At 38.0% G+C, this 17530-nt stretch overlaps 3 protein-coding genes across 20 annotated transcripts in view; 1 reads left to right on the forward strand and 2 right to left on the reverse strand.

Moving 5' to 3' along the window:
* Positions 1–640: 640 nt before the first annotated feature.
* LOC137296499 (uncharacterized) lies at positions 641–3406 on the reverse strand. The gene has a single exon (XM_067828302.1). It carries the CDS (start codon positions 3404–3406, stop codon positions 641–643), a length of 2766 nt encoding a protein of 921 aa, XP_067684403.1.
* Positions 3407–5247: 1841 nt separating this feature from the next.
* Positions 5248–14331, reverse strand: LOC137296500 (gastrula zinc finger protein XlCGF26.1-like). Of its 2 annotated transcripts, none has more exons than XM_067828304.1 (2): positions 14240–14331; positions 5248–6665 (listed from the first exon to the last, which is right to left on the reverse strand). In XM_067828304.1, exon 2 carries the CDS (start codon positions 6628–6630, stop codon positions 5329–5331), a length of 1302 nt encoding a protein of 433 aa, XP_067684405.1. In that variant the 5' UTR covers positions 6631–6665; positions 14240–14331; the 3' UTR covers positions 5248–5328. The 2 variants fall into 2 exon arrangements, with proteins under 2 accessions (XP_067684405.1, XP_067684404.1); XM_067828303.1 differs by having other exon boundaries at positions 14234–14322.
* A 49-nt stretch (positions 14332–14380) lies between these two features.
* Positions 14381–17530, forward strand: part of LOC137296496 (E3 ubiquitin-protein ligase HUWE1-like) — an 81825-nt gene continuing 78675 nt past the window's right edge. For 15 of the 17 annotated variants that reach the window (XM_067828285.1, XM_067828286.1, XM_067828293.1 and 12 more), the window contains exon 1: positions 14383–14425. The gene's annotated coding sequence lies outside the window, so the exon portion shown is untranslated. Of the gene's footprint in view, positions 14426–17530 lie in introns of all 17 variants that reach the window. The other 2 variants (XM_067828290.1, XM_067828301.1) reach the window with 1 other exon arrangement.

Genomic DNA, 17530 nt, shown 5'->3' on the forward strand with positions numbered 1-17530 from the left:
TACTTCTACCAAGGGTGGCAGGATCTGAAATCATCCAACTCACACCCAACCGCCATCATCACACATACACACGCACGCACGCACGCACCAACAATGGGTCCTAAAATTATCCTGATACAATACATAGAAACATTACACCGCAAGCCCTGTTCATTCCTAAGACGGTACAAATTACCTGTGACGAATAGTTCAGTCAGTTCGCAGATGGATATTCGAGATGGCGATTATGTGTTTCCCGTTGTGATTGGATTGGGAAGAAAATTTAACCACATTGCTTGTAATAGTATTAGTCCACCTATATGGTACTCATATCCGGACACACTGACCGCTCGCGGCGCTACGTACTTTACTTTCTCGGGTCATAGGATACTACTCAACTCTCTAGGGATCATACAGCATGCTGCCTGTTAGACACAATGAACTATTCATTCACATTGCCGGATACACATTTTACAGCTGGGTGAACTGGGACAATGTGGACCTAAGTATCTTATCCAAGGATGCCACGCAAATGCGCCCAACTCGGCACCCGAACCTAAATGCCTCCCCCTTGGATCAAACTCAGGCTTCTGCGTCAAAGTCAGACGCCTTACCACTCCTCTACTGCACTCCACAATAGTTTTCTGTTTGGCAGGAACATTTAACCAGATTCCTTGTTCAGCTTTGACTCTCTCATCTCGATATTGACTTTAACGTGCTCCGATTTCATGTCGATGGAATCCATTATTACTATCACGTCGATGTGTCTGTCGGTGCCCTCAGTCTCCTCAGAGTGTCCCATGTTCGCGTTGTCGTTACCCACATCTTCAGCTACACTTCCTCCCGTCTTTGTGGGATCCATCTGATCAGTTGAAACCGTGAGGCTTCTATCAGCAACAGGCCATTCCTGTGCATAGCTTGCGATGGTACTGTTGAATTCTGACAGAAACTGAATGCTGTCTGTATCAACGTTGAATGAGCCAGAGCCACTCACAAAGAACTTCCTAAACACAAAAGGAATAAATCCTCCCGCCAAAGTAGCCAGCATCTGGTTTGTGGTGGAGAGCTGGGTTCCAAAGGCAAGCACCACAAGCACTACAAAAAGTAAGAACACCATGATCTTCATAAAGCTGTTAAAGGCAGCTAAGGTATTCTTCCACAGTTTCCCAGGGCAACCATCGTGATTCATTTTTATCGTCTCAAAGAAGACCTTTTCTGGTGTGAAGGAACGATCCACGTTGTTGAGGAACACAAGAAGACCCTTTGTCTTCCATCTAAGACTTCCGTCCTTCATGTCTAGTCCAAATCCTGAAGATCTTCCATCAGCAACATCGGAGCTCTGGACGCGGAACGCTGTGTTTTCCTGTACATCAGCTTCACATCTACCTACAGTTTTCATTTCATCGTGTTTCATGGTGAGCAACTGACCTCTGATGACCTTGTGGTAGGACAGATACTTCTCGTATACTTCACTAAATGACGTTTTAGCATACAATCCTATGAGAAATACTACAGTAACATATTTCATAGTGGCTAGGGAATTCACAATGATGCCCATGAGAGTGTACACTCCAACTTCCACAAAGAATGACAGGCACTCCATCAGCATGAACGTAAGGGACCAGAAGGATGTGAGGCATATGATTATCATAAAGAGATGAATGAAAAGTTTGGTTGTTGACATTTCATCTTTTCCCCGAAACTCCTCGTCATCTATATTCTTCAGATGTAATGTTCGCTTCATGAAATTAAACAATTTCTTGAACGAGTTGACAAAGCTATGGGGACAAACAAATATGAAGAGTCGGATGCTGAAATTAAGAGCTGGGAATGTGTAGAAAGCCAGAAGGGGGATCACAATAGGCAGGGGGAGGATCCAGTATAGTGGAACCAGAAGAAAACCAAGTAATCCAAATCTCTGAAAGGGGAGAAGTGCAAGGCCAAGTGTCCACCCATAGGCACTAAAATTAGACCTTCCACGCATACCTTGCAAAGATTTTCTCAGAATGAACTTAAACCTTTTTTTCAAAGGTTGTTTGAGGATTCCATATGCAAAGAAATCAATCAGGACAACTGTATATACTACAAGAAATATCCAATGGAGTGGGGTAAGATACAGTATAAAGCTGCGGTCAAACGGCATTCCAGTTTTCAAGCGTTCAGCAGCTTGCCGTTTCTCTTCTGTTATGTCAGACTCGTATGTGTAATACACAATCAGTCGGATAATATATGGGACAGCTAGTAGACACAACAAGATTAGTTGACCAAATACTCTCATACACCGGAACCAGGTGAAGACTTTACAACTATTTATAAAGTCGCATAGTGGAGCATCACAACATGATTTCAGGAAAGGGATTCTTCTGATTTGGCAGCGAAACACATTGTCATATATCATTTTCACGACCGAAACAGGCACATAATTGTCGGACAAAAGTTTCCCAGCTTTCACAGAGAGGTGAATCTTCGTGATTTCATATATTTTGTCAACCAGCAGTTTGTTGAGAGACTCCTTTACTGATTTTAATCCTGTAAGCTGACTAAGTCTGATTCGAGGGATTCCACTTGGATAGACATCGTCTTGAGAGGTCGTCACAATCCCAATTCTCTCATTATGTCCAGGAATTGGATAAGCATAATCTGTTGCAGTGTATTTATCCCTGTAAAAAGTTTCTGGGATAAATGAAGGACTATATAGGACAACCAATACCTTGATGATCAATATGCACGTCAGAAGCACATTGATCCATATATCTGGATGAATATCTTCACAGGAGGTGTTACCATCTGCATCAATGTGACAACACTGATGAACAAAGTTAGCCCTTCCACTCACAGGAACTATTCGCATGTTACAAATGAGTTCATCCTTGCTCAGACTCAGACTCTTCTCACCTGGCCCAGGTAAACGGAAATCATTAGTCACTAAATACCTTGTCAGATTTACTCGTTGCTCGGTTGTCAAAAGAGTCACACATCCATGAGGCTTCTCGTCAAGTTCCACGTCTACGGTAACAACTCCTATCCCAAGCAACGACAAAGACAGAACTTCGAAGTTGTCATCCAACATCAACAAACTTCGTCCTTGAGTACTAGCAGCCTTTATCCATACATTCGGACGAAACAAATCGCTGTCATTCGCCGTGAACATATCACCAGGAGAACCTGTTATTTTCAGATTAAACTTGGTCAGTTTCGTGCCGCTTTTCTTAGCTTCACTGAGCTCGTCAGAAAGTTTCGAATCTGAAGGAATGAGTTCACATTGTACACCATTGTACATCCTTGTTCGTTTGGAGGTTGTAGAAACGGACACTGTTGTGCTTTCTCCAACGTTGCTTGTAATCTTTGGTGCTACTGTCGTTGAAGCAAGGACAATGTCAAATAACAACACAGACCAGAGAACGTGCACACACAAGAACGCTGCCATGTTGTCCTTCTGTTGATGTTCACCAGTGACTCGGGGTATTGTAAGGTAACACATATAGCCCATCAACATCAAAAACCTTCGTCACTTTCTATTGAAAGTCCTGTGGGCTAGCATTACGAGTGGGATAAATATATCACTGTTCACAATGAGGAAGTATTTTCGCATTTGAAAGCAATCAAGCACTGTATTACACAAGCACAGATACGATGTGGAAAGGTATAACCGAGCTCCTGAAATAGTGATTTTCAATGTGAAATTTGTTTTAAAAAGTCAAGAAAACATGATTTACTGAACCTTAGAGACACATGTGCCATATTGTACAATTCTTTCAGGCGTTACTTCTGACAAAACCTTTCTTCCTGCCAAAGTCCTAACAAAGTCGTCTCTTCACTTCAAGTACTTGTCAATCAAACCTAATTTCCGCGCTTGAAACAAATCACTCATCGCAACCAAAAAGTTATTTTAAAACACCCGACTTTCGCATTTAAACAGGGTGCTCTATCTTATGATAGAAACGACGGAATAGCGTAATGATTCAAGTGACCGCTCGTTCCGCCGAAAGCCCGGGTTCGATTCCCTTCTGTCAGCAACTAAGTGTGTATCTTCCAGCAACATAAGACAGTGACCATCATCAACCAACCAAGTGTGACTCTGTCAGCAACCAAGTGTGTATCTTCCAGCAACATAAGACAGTGACCATCATCAACCAACCAAGTGTGACTCTGTCAGCAACTAAGTGTGTATCTTCCAGCAACATAAGACAGTGACCATCATCAACCAACCAAGTGTGACTCTGTCAGCAACCAAGTGTGTATCTTCCAGCAACGTAAGACAGTGACCATCATCAACCAACCAAGTGTGACTCTGTCAGCAACCAAGTGTGTATCTTCTAGGTGACTAATGTCATCGGGTGGTCAGGCTAGCTCACTTGGCTGAAACACGTCATCGTATCCCACTTAAATAGATTGATGCTGATGCTGTTGATCACTGGGTTGGCTAGGCCAGGCTCAGTAATGTTTCGTGTTGAACAATATTCCCTGAAAGTTGTGAACTTGAAAGTAAATACACTCTATGAAATTTGGGGTAGAATTTGGGTGATCTTTAGCAACCCACGCTTGTTGAAAGAGGCGAAATGGGAGACTTGCTGATTTGTCATTGTATGTCAATGTTAATGATTAGTAATGTCATTACAACATACATCAACGTCGGAAATTTATGAAGTCCAATATGATTCATGTATATATTCTCCCCGTCTATAACAAGTATTAACATCTACACCAAAACGTCCCATCTATTGTAGTAAAGATGTTGTCTACGCATAAAAACTGTTCCTGTTCATCATACCAGCTTCTAAATGTCACTCAAAGAAGTTAATATAAAAGTGACCAAAACATATAAAACAAATTAAGAAAAAAAACATGCTTCTCTAAAATACATACGGACAGCTTCCATGGACAGATTTTCAAATTACACAAATTCAAATATGTTGTGTTTGTTTTGTTTGATGTTTAATCCTGCACTCAACAGTATTCCAGGTCTCTTATGACAAGCAGGCCGGTGGGGTAGGCAAGTGGTTAAAGCATTGGGTACCATGTGTGAAGCCCTTAAAAGTTTATTAAATGACCATTGAAACTCTCATGAAAACCAACTGAGCACCACCCTGACCCCCTTCTCAAAAGGCTGTATCTGCTCCTGTACTGCATATTACACTATTAAACAAGAAACCACAAGCACTGGATCCATAACTCTGCATACCAACTGGAGGCATCATAAACAATCGCACCATGTGTATCCGAGTTAAATACTCAAAAAAAACAAACATCTTCTTAAGATTATGTTTTTAACGTTTATTCATTATATTTCCTTATCCACAATGGTTTGTGCAACAAGAACAGTTCTCACCAGCCCAAAGAATACTGAAATCAAGATTTATTAAATTCAAAATGCATTTTCTTGACATGACAGTTCAAGGATGCCTGCTGAACACACCTGAATTCACAATGAGGACACTTTAATGGTTTCTCCCCAGTATGTAAACAGTAATGGCACTTCAGATTATAGTTATCACGAAATGATTTTCCACATCCTTTCCAACTACATGCAAATAGAGTTGTCTTTTTGCAGCTACCGTCTGCTTTGGATCTTGATACTTGTCCTTCTGATTCATTGCCAAGGTCACTTCCTTTACCTTTCTTGTGAACTTTGGAAATGTGAGACCTCAATATATCCTTATATTTAAACACCTGACAACAGTTTTCAAAGGGACAGTTATGCTGTCTGTCAGTTCCATGGATCAAAACATGTCGTTTCAGTTTTGTCATGGAAGAAAAACATTTTTGACAGAAATCACATTTAAATGGCTTTTCTCCTTTATGTATTCTTTCATGGACGATAAATGTTCGCTTCTGTTTACAGGAAAAGTCACAGATGTCACACTTAAAAATCACTCGTGATTGGTCGTGAATATTTGCAAAGTGCATCTTCAAAAGTTTTTGTGAATTACCCTTGTACGGACATTCAGAACACATGAAAACAGATTGATGATCTTTCCTGTCCTCATAATCAGATGCTATTAACTTTGATACATTCAAACCAGTTCTTCTTTTCGGTTCATTTAAAAGTTGTAACTTTGCGTCACATGCAGAGTTTTCATCAACTTCCAAACTCTTCGACTCACAGTTTCTATTCTCTGTGGGATCGTTAGCTGTAACAGGAACATGCATTTTATCATTTATTAATTGCTCCTGAGCTCTTGATTCAGGAAACTTTTCCCAACTTTTTGATTCATGCATCCTGACAAAATGGCGTCTCAATAATTTTGTGGACGTTGTTGCAAATGAACAAACTGTACACTGAAAATTCTTGACAATCTCATGGACTTGAAGCAAATGCTTAGCTAGCTTACTGTGTTTACTGAATGTTTGGTCACATTGTGAACAAGTGAAAACTGATGGCTTTTTTTCTGTTTGTTTGGGCACTGGAAATGTCACACTGAGATTTACATTCTGACCAATCACTGAATGTGATGGGACATTGTTGCTATCAGCAACAGCTGGAAGACAGAGGTTACCATCGTCGTCACATTCAAGATGGAGGTCAATGTCATGTATCATGGCTGACGGTAGGTCTGGTGAACCAAATCCTGAAACAAAGGACTCCAGAAACTTGGGAGATGGTGATTCCTCCATACTGGGACATACTGTTGGAACGTAGCTCACACTCATTCTCTCATTGCCATTGTGTCACAAACACATGTTACCTGTGAAAAGAAAGAATCCCAAATTAACATCTGGAAAACATTACAAAAACAATCCTATATCTCACCCTCACCTTACCTGAACATGGAATGGAAACAAAAGTTTCCAGCCTGTAGTAACACCATATCAAACCACACCACTGACGTGCCTATTGTCGCTGAAGTCACAGTGACTCCATGTTGATGTCATTCACTGGAGTCAGGATTATAGCTTTGGTTTTGTGAACTTCTTTGATGTTTATGATTGTTTGACTGTTATTTAATGATACACTCAGCAATAGTCCAGCCCCCTAGGACAATTAATAAAATAATTGAGATAATAAAAAAAGGGCATTGAACAGAAAAAGATCCAACTGGAAAACATGCTAGCTAAGACATGTATAAAAACACAACTGAGATAATATATTGAACACACTAAGAAAACTTCAAATTCAAGTGCTAAGAAGATCAAGTGTTTAGAAAACCAATTTATTTTGAGCTTGGGTGCAACATTTAAAGTATCATGTAAGCAATAGTACATGCATCATATGCAACTCAATTTATAAAATGCTATGTTAATACTGCTTGGTTAAAAGTTGGTAAAGGAATTGAATTTTTTTTTGCTGCATGTGGCAACTGTCCAGGTGGCAATTGTCCCAGGTGGCAATTGTCCTAGGGTGGCAATTGTCCTAGGTCCATTCCAGCTGTATCATGGTTGTCAAAAATTTATCAGCTCTGAAACTCTTGTCAACTCGGTGAATGACATCTTCTACCCACTTTGGATAGGACATTACACATCAGTCAAGTGTGTTGGTGTTTACAAAGATCACATTTCAAGTTTACACATGACACAGATATACGCTTCTAGTATGCACAAGTGTATAGAATGACTGCACAAAAAATATGTATTGAAGCCAAAAGGATGCACAATAATATTCATTGTATAAAATTACTGATAATAAACATAAAGTTTCTGTTATAAGGGCATTTATTCAAACTTACCATGCAGTACATTACTCTGTATTACCTCTTATTCCTTTCAGGGCAATGGGGTAGCCTGAAGGTTAAAGCATTTGACGAAAAACTAAGTTCAAATCCCCAAATGGGTACAATATTTGAAGCCCATTTCAGGTGTCCCTCACCATGATATTGCTGGAATATTGCTAAAAACAGCGTAATACTAAACTCAAACAATCAATCAATCAATCAGTCAATCGATGATATTCACTACAAAACCCCAGTTTTCAAAAAAACATTTATCACCTCAACAAAAACATTGTTTTGGCTATTGATTGAATCCATAAAAGCATAAATTTGAAAACTGTAATTCCAGTTCTGAATTATGACATAGATTTGATGCTGGGAATCGGTCTCCAAACTAGTCAAGATACATCAATGCAGATATACATTTGAAGTCACCTAAAATAAAAACTTTGGAAATTGAAGATAGGTCAGCTCACTGCTTTAACATAAACTTAGCTAAATGAAATTAAAAGTATACTGCCTCCCAAAAATAACTTTTCATACACAAATGGAAAGAATAAATTCTCAGTGATAATAAATGGCAGGAGTTCATTAGAACAACTGTATTTCACACATATACATAAGCTGTGTTAAACATGAAAATGTTTCTTTGGCAACGCTAAACTGTAAAACCTTCAACACACTGAAACATGCAATATAATTCAGATCTTTACAGTAGACGTCGTAGGATTTGCTTCCAGGAAGAGTACGGGTTTGGAATTTTTAAAAATATTACTTGTTTGCATGAATGATGTTTTGCTCTCTTGAGCAGGGAAATGATTCTGAGCTTCTTGTAGCATTATTCAATTTTCACCTGGATACACCTTAACTAAACCATCACCATTTACAGGTAACACCCTTTTTGTCATAAATCATGTTAGATTTTGTTTGTTTCTTGTTAAACCCTAAACTCTACAATATTCCATATATATGGCAGATTATAGAGTCTTTGAATGACATTAAGAAGTGATACCCATAAAGGCAAGAATTTGATGGACATCAGCTTCCTTGTCATGATTATTGTTATTGACACAAGGTTCTCATTCGTACTCCTTCATCAGGCTAATGAAAGAATTAGGAACCAGACAGCTATACATGTACATATGAAAACAACAACAGGTATGAGATAACACGGGAACCAGTCATTCATTGACACTAAATTGGTTGATGGACACATGGAAGCAGTGTTCAAAATAGTTTCCAAATTTTGCTAGCCACTCAGGATAGCTGTGCCTGTAAGTTCCAAGCTGAAAACAAGATATTGTCAGTATTGTTTCATCATCAAGCTGATAATCTTGCATGATATAAAACATTTATAACCAATTTGTGTTATTCCGAGACAAGCTAAATAGTGATGTGTGCCCCTATTTAAGGATTACATATTGGCATATGAACATCAGAGCTACTTCATACAATACCTCTATTCCTGTTTGATTCAAATGGCACTTAACATCATAGAAGTACTCATACATTGTTTTGCTATTTTCGGTTTTGCTTACTTATTTTAAAGAATTATACACAAACTTCCCTGATAAACTAAAAGGAGGAGAAAAACATATTTGCTAAAGACATATTCTGATGTAATTATTACCAGATGTTCACCTTATATTTACAATCATATTTTTGAAAAGATGGAATTTTAAATGAATTCGAGGGAAAATATATGAATGACCAAAACCATACCAGACTAAAATATTCCAAGAGATATAAAATATAAGCCTAATGTTAAAGACAAAAGTTAATTAGTTACATACAGATATAATATTATTATTTTGAAAGATTTCCTAGAACTGTTGGACGCGCACATAAAATCACAACAAACTTGCAATAACCACTTATTTGGAGCAGTGACAGCTGTTGTGTCAACATCTTGTTGTGTCAACAACTGCAACTTGTGAACCTCTCACCATTAATTGCATGATTCTTGTCAAAAACTTCACATTAGACAGCAAAATTCTGTTAGCTACATTCTTAGTACTTGTAATATGACTGTAACTATCTTCCATGACTTTTTAAACAATAACATAACGCCATAACTGAGATTATTTTTATCAAAGCGTGGCAACCATTACATGTTTTCTGATTGGTTTGTTGTATTTTAGCACATAACAAGCATTGAGAGGGGCACAAGTCTTCTTGGAGCTTACAGAGAGGGGTGAGTGGTGAAGAATAGATTTAAAAGTGTACTACAACTAAACAAGTCAGAAAGTGTGATATACATGTATCAACAAAATGACCCCATGGAAATCCTCCAGCCAGGCAGGTCCGTAACTGTGAAGATTTTCTGGCCCGAGCGTGGTTTTACTAGCCATGGGCTGGCCTCATTTGGCAGATTATGTTAAATAATTGATTTATGTTGACAAGCTTTGAAAGAAAAGACACAAAATCAACAAGTGTCCTAATTTTCAACAATGAAGGTGACATAAGTTCTGAATGTAAGTGCCAAAAATTAACAAACAGTTTCTTCATCTATTCTGAAAATGTGAAAATGCACATTCAGTTTTATTGGGAAATAAGAAAATATGATTTCATCTGTTGCAATCCATCATGAGGAAATAAGATTTGGATTCGTATAATGAAACTGATGTTTGCTAAACTCAAGTCTAAACATTAGTGCTGGAGCGATTGATTAATTATTAGTCAATCAATTGATCTCGCTTGCATTATTGATCATCAGTGATGTTAGAATATTAATCAATATTCAAAAACAATGAAACATCAAATTACACTTTAGAAAGTATGTTTCTTATTGTTATGTCTGTTAAAAAAAAATTAACAATTAATAATGTTTGCTAACTCAAACTGTAATGCAAACAAAACACTTGCATGCATGTCTAAACAGACAAGACAAGACACGACAAGACAAGATTTCGTGTACCAATGTCTGACAGGGGATGCTGAAGAGTATCTCCGTGCCTGTATCGTACCATACATCCCGGCTCGATCTTTGAGATCAGAGTCCAAAAATTTGCTGACTATCCCAGATACCAAAACAGTTTCCTATGGACAGGGATCCTTTGAATTTGCATCTGCGACTGAGTGGAATCAGTTACCAAAATACATTAAAGACTGTGACACTTTCTCTCTGTTTAAATCCAGACTCAAAACATATATGTATACGTAAGCATTCTGTGATGAGTCAAATCAGTGAACCCTTGGACTGTGTGCTAAGAGCATGAAATATTCATGGAGTCATGTGCAATTATTATAAGAAGTAGCAGTATTTTATTAGGTCAAAAACCAAAGTAAATACATGTCACTGACAATATAGTATAGAGCACATGGCAGGATTGTGTACACACTATCAACTCTTATTACTATGTAGTGATTATGGCACTGCCCAAGATCCAGGGTATATTTGGTATACGCTTTTAAATATCCATGCTTTTTTTTTCATTCATAACAAACATTTGTCAACATTAAACAAAACTTCATCATTTGCCTTTTCTTAGCATCCTGACAAATTTAAACCTATCTGCATTCTGGAGGAAAGTAAAAGGTAAATAACACTGATGTATTTCATGATATGTAGGACAAATGAGCAACACATGACACTCATCTTCCATGTCATGTAGACAAAAGGACATTTCCCATTAATAAATGTTTTGTATTTGTTTTGTTTTTTTAGATACTCCGTCAACCATTCTCAATCACAAACACGGCACTGACATATATAGTGATCTTAACAGATGCAGTATTTCCTGTCTAAACAGGGAGTATTACATTCTTCATGATTATAATCAATTTAAGTAGCACTGACTTGAAGCTAGGCTGCTCACAGATGCTTTGTTTTTCTCGTGATCACACACGTCAGTCACATTGACACTTGTCATCAATCTCATTTTGCTGGGGAGTTTACAACTTATGCAGTCACTAGGCTCCTCGATTGTCTTGATTATCGTATTAACAGTGCATGTACTGTTTGCACAATGTCAAAATACTGTCCACATGAGTTCTGTGGTAGAGTTTTTGATTACAATTGATTATTGATCAATTACAGACTTCTGATTTCCAATCTGCATGTTGTGATATTAAACCAGCACTACTAAAGGCATCAGCACCAGGTACATTTGTGTGGCCACTTTGCCAGTGTCACCTGAAGCTGAATGTGCAAATAATACCTTTGAAGATAAAGGATATGCATGGGTTATTTTAGAAATAATTTGTCTTCTGATTTTAAAATACTGGGGTAACATTACAAAAGAAATCTCAGCATTTATGCAACATGACTGGAGATAGGTGGACTGTCTATTTAAATTACAGATGACATTTGTATGACTTACTGGCAAACCAGGTTAAGTTGAGCATCGACCTGACATTTGATCCATATTGCCATAAATGAGTGCCACCCCCTGGCGCTTGCCATCGTGAGTGAAGAGGCCAAATGTTTGCGATTAAGAGTAGTGCAATGGGTGAAGCTATACCCACCATGTGAATCTTATGAGTAAGACGTGTGTGGCAGCTGCACGCGGAGTCAATTTCATCATGATGCACTGCATGTGCACTAGCCTGTATCTGCTCTACCTTTCACAAATGAAATGGGTTTGCTCACTGCTGAGTAAAAGTTCTCTGCACCAGTCCAACTTATTTTTGTTTGCCAGTAAATTATGTGATATTTAGAAAATCGGTAAAACATACAATACTTGGTTGGTATAATTTATACTTGAATGTCACAATCACAGTCCTCTCTTAAATGTGAAGATGTTGGAACACCAGATTTAAGTACCAAAAAGTGAGTAAATGAGCTTAGTTTTACGACACTTTTAACAATGCTCCAGCAATGTCATTGAGGGGGACACCAGAAATGGGCTTCACACGTAGTGTCCATGTGGGGAATTGAACCTGGGTCATTGACATGACACGAGAATGCTTTAACCACTCGGCTACCCCACCTGCCCTAAATACTAACAAGGTAGACTACCCCACGGCTCACCTTAACTTCACACAATACTAGCATACAACAGTCTAACTTCGTCTCAGTGTATTTCGTTACACTCCACCACTGAGTCTAACAAAACCTAGTAGAAGGTCACGTCAGGTAACCAATCAGACGGCTACTGTTTAGGGATTGGAGGGACTTTCAAAATTTTCAGGTCACTGACACAGATCTCTCCACAAACAAAAATCAGCATATAACACAGTTATTTGATCTGCAGTATATATGCTTTGGGGTTTCTGTTGACATGGTTACCATTATCTAATATTTCTGCAAATTAACATCCTTGAATATTGTCAAAAACACTATTTTCAGCGACTGTTTACTCACCATTGTCATGGCAGTACAGACGCTGTGTGCATCACCTGGAAGCGATCATATGCTAAATAGCATTCGGAATCATTGGGGTACAAACCTTTTCGAGATAAAAAGTTCATAAGGGATGTGTGAATGTGCACTTTTGCGATTTGGTAAGCTGTGTTCTGATTAGTCAGTCTCAAAGGTTACTTGACGCGACCTCCCATAAGGTTTTGTTAGACTCAGTGGTGGAGTGTAACGAAAAGTACTGAGGATAAGTTTACTTAGACTGAGCATACAAACAAGTGTTAGTTACTTGTTTTTCACTGACACCAACGCCAAGCATGGAAAATGTGGCAGTTGCACTTCTTGTCTTGTGACTGTAGCCTTTGCACACTTATGGTGATCTCAATGCCATTAGGCAACTTCACCAATTCCATCATTTACAAATTAGAGGGGACTAATGAGCTGATGTGGTGACAAATGCTCCAGGCCCCAAAACTTTTTAAAAATAAAATTTCAAACTGATAATCAGTTATTTGAAAAAGCTGAATATTAAGCTGCATTTTTAAAATAAAAAAGCACAAATATCTCAAATTTGAATGAAAACTCTAAAAATACTGAAGTCAACACTCAGGGGTGTTTTTTTTTTAAGGAGTTGGGGTCAGGTGTCAGATATTGAAATAATTAGTACCAGTGTGAATTTATAACCATGATAACAGGGCTTTTACCTGTTTTTGTGAAAGAAGAGTGTTAGATGGAATACGGTGATGATCATAATGATGAGTACATAGGCATAGGTATTGATGCAGGTGTTTTGGCTTTCAAATTATTCCTGCAGGAAGTGGCTTAGATGGAAATTCCACGACAGAATCTCATGCAGTCAAAACATTTATCATTAAACTACTTAATTATGCACATCTATTCTAGACGCACACATGACCCAGACAAATGCTTAGTCTCAGCAAAATATGTAACAAACAGTGCCATTCACATTTATTTATCCTGGTGAGATGGGAGATTCAGAATCAGGATAAATCTAGACTTGCTTCATATACAACAAATGATTAACACTTTTACGGGAATGACAGTTAGTCCCAATGAGTCGCATTAATCCTTGAAGCATGAGACAGTATCCACCCATTAATCAGCATCTACCCAGGAGTAAAACCGACTGCTTAGTCATTTATTGCTTAAAGACAAGTTTGATTCGAAATACACACACGCTAACTGGCCTTCTGGCAATGTGCGAAAAGTGAAACGACAGTTGATGATATCACTTATAGCAAAGAAACCCCTGGGTTGAAAATGAAATGAGAATGAGAAAATCTCTTACACTTACAATCCTGGTCTCAGAGTATCGTTAACCAAATATTATCATTCAACTGCAAGTGTTGTCAAAGGCGTACCACCTTGGCCACTTATATCATTCTCAACAAAATTATTCATTTTGAGTTGATGTAAGCGACGTCCGCAAAATTTTCATCCGGGCAACTAACTACAAAACATGGCTGCCGTCTGACTGCAGGTTCGTAATAGAAACTACCAGATGTTCATCGGCCTCAAACCTTTTAACGCTAACGAATTCGCGATAACAGTGCGATCATTTGTTATCTTATAATGTATTTGCAACAATTTACATTGATTTGAGTCATTTTGTGTTTGACAAAAATGTCGCATTCGATGGCATTTTTCCGCCATAATTTTACGCTCAGTCACCGTTGATTTGGTTTTTCCTTTCCATTATGACAACGAATTTATTATATCAAGTAGCAGCTGTGTTGGTCATTTTGATTTGTACTTTTGTAAGCTTATCAACTCTTTTACTTCCTACAACTTCCACGTGTGGCTATTTTTAGAACCTTTGCTATGCGTATAAGACACTAATCGAAACGCTCAACTGACCACGTGCACCAATTTGCTATCTCATCTTTCTCCCACATACATAGTTACTTGACACAAATTTACGATTTATTTTTGTTGATTACAAAAAGATGTTCTGGATTAAGTCGCGTGCCATTAGCGAAAACGGGCGGTGGGAACTGTTATTGAAATTGGGCATTAGCCCGATTACAATTTAAGTACACTAGCGTCTCCAATTCTTGCGGTACTGACGGATATCGGCGGAAAAAATAATACAAACAATTCTTTTCGTATATATGCTTGTTTTTTTTAAATGAACAGATTTCCCCTCTTAACATCTGCATCTGTCAACTGCTTGATCCATCAGATGTATTATCGCTCTTGAGCTTGATCAAATACATGGTCATCTGCAGCAGACTCTTTGAGCATGTTGAGTCTCCCATTCTCGCGACATAACTCGCGATTATTCGTTACATTGCAACATTTTGATAATTCACAGACTTCGGCCTCTTCCTAGTTACCGGTCAGTGATTGGCCATCTCGGCAGAAAATGCGTTTACCGTGAGAATAGGAGACGGCCCTATGTAACAACAGAAAACGTGTGATCACTGTTAGAACTAAACATAAAATGGCCACTTGCCCTCTTGGCTAGTAACCTTTAACTATCACTAGCTCAGACAGAAAACAGGTTGTCCAGGAGAATGAATTGTTATACTGTCAACAACTTATCTGAGACAGAAGATTGCTTCACTGTTATCATTGTCACTGTACGCACCTGGTACTCTTTGGTTTGGGCCTCGTCAGTTCAGCACCTTTAATGTGGTTGTTGAACAATACTGTCGGATGACAGAAAGCGCAACATGTCAAATGTGTGTCACCATTTGTAGCATGCGTAATCAAAACATTTAGTCATGTGTCCAGTGTTCTATTTTGTGATTAGTTAATCTACTGAAAACAGCAGGTCCCCAGACAACGGAGGCAGTAGGCACATCAAAATGATAGGAATAATTTTAGGAACCAACCTGAATGTCACAATGTCTGAAAACACTTATGGCATTTCAGATGGCCATATGTTATTGACAGAATTCGAATTATAAACTTTTATTCGTAGTGTTATTGTAATTTTGAAAGACATGATTATCAAACTCATGGATCGGCAACGTGTCAACATCACAGTTGTCAAAAAGACAAAACGAAAAGAACAAGAAACAAACAAAGCAACGCTGTTTGGGGGAAATAAATAAGCAAGAGACAAAAGAGTAAAATAAACAACAGTACTCATGAAAGCTGTCAAATGTATATCAAGTTGCTTTTTAATACTTTTTCTGCAATCGTGTAGTGTATATACTGAAAGTAATGTGACATCTCGCCTGTCGTTGCCTCAAACTTTACACTCAGACACGATGTCTAATGCTAAAATATTTGCACAAAGCATTTTTATCGCAGGTAAGAACCTAGCACAATGCATCCTCTAAGTTCCATAATTCACGTATAGGTGGCGAGGGTTTTGAGTAAAAGTGGCATGAGTTTATCTAAAACTTTCGTCTAAATCTACAAGCTTTCAGGCTTAAGGTTATGTGCATGATTTGGACCAATCACGTTCTTTATGCCTGACTGGCGGAAATGCGTCTTTAGAAACCAACAGTTATACAATTATATATACTCCATCTGGGCCAGTAGTTAAGAACTGAACGTGTGGAAATGTATAACTGAATTTGCCAGATGTTATGAGAGGGTGTGCAAAGTAGTGATTTGTCAGATAGTTATTCTCGATCAGGGCCAGTTGTAAAGAACTGAAGAAATGGAAAGGAATAACTAAGATGTGCCACTCTTTCCAACCTATACCGCGTGGTATAGCGAAGGAGCGATAACATGATTTGACAGAAGTGACATGATGTAGAACTTTTGATTTTTTCAACTTTTGAGTTGAAAATGCATGATCTCAATTCCAGTATTTGATGAATAATAGTAACCACTGAAAAAAAACCCCAAAGTCCGCTCGACTGCTGCAGTTGTATTTCCATTCGCCCTACTAAATATTTATTCGCCTCAGGCATTCGGGCAAGCATAAAGCTTGAACCCTGGTGATGATAAGCTATAGATGGAAACACAATAAACCAATATTGTATTGTATTTTGACAAATGAAACTGTTCTTCATAAAACCTTCAGGTTAAACATTGCGGAACAAATGATACTTAAAACTGCACAATTAGTCTCTTAAGACAACCAAACGGTCAAAATTTCTAACACCAAAATGTGTATATCCTTTTCCATGCTGTGAATATTGCTTTCAGGTATCAGTTGTGGGCCTGTAACTTGTATATCATGATCAGTGATCGGTTGGACATGTTGGACTTGAGTACTGTAGACAATTGTTCGTATTGAATTAATCAGGGAGTACATTTTGCACAATTATGTAATCATGGCAGCTGCACCAAAGTTTGTGGTTTAGATTCATATCATTGTATTTACACACTGATCATTTAAAAAGGAAATGCTGAATATTCCACATAGTAATCAATATACCTGATGTGGTCATTATGATTCATGTATTATGTAGTAGGTGAATGTTTAACTATTTACAACAGTCCATTACGGTTATTGGATAATTTCTTCATGTACACAAATCTATACTTTCCAGCAGACATTTCAGTGGTGGTAGATATCAGTTTTACAAACTATTTACTCAACTCACTGTCTCTACAGCTCTTGGATTTTTTAAACAAAACTTGTCAATAATGTCTGCATAGTTGTGAATACAGGTGATTA

The sequence above is a fragment of the Haliotis asinina genome, chromosome 9 (genome assembly GCF_037392515.1).
Source record: "Haliotis asinina isolate JCU_RB_2024 chromosome 9, JCU_Hal_asi_v2, whole genome shotgun sequence".
In the NCBI taxonomy this organism is placed as follows: domain Eukaryota; kingdom Metazoa; phylum Mollusca; class Gastropoda; order Lepetellida; family Haliotidae; genus Haliotis; species Haliotis asinina.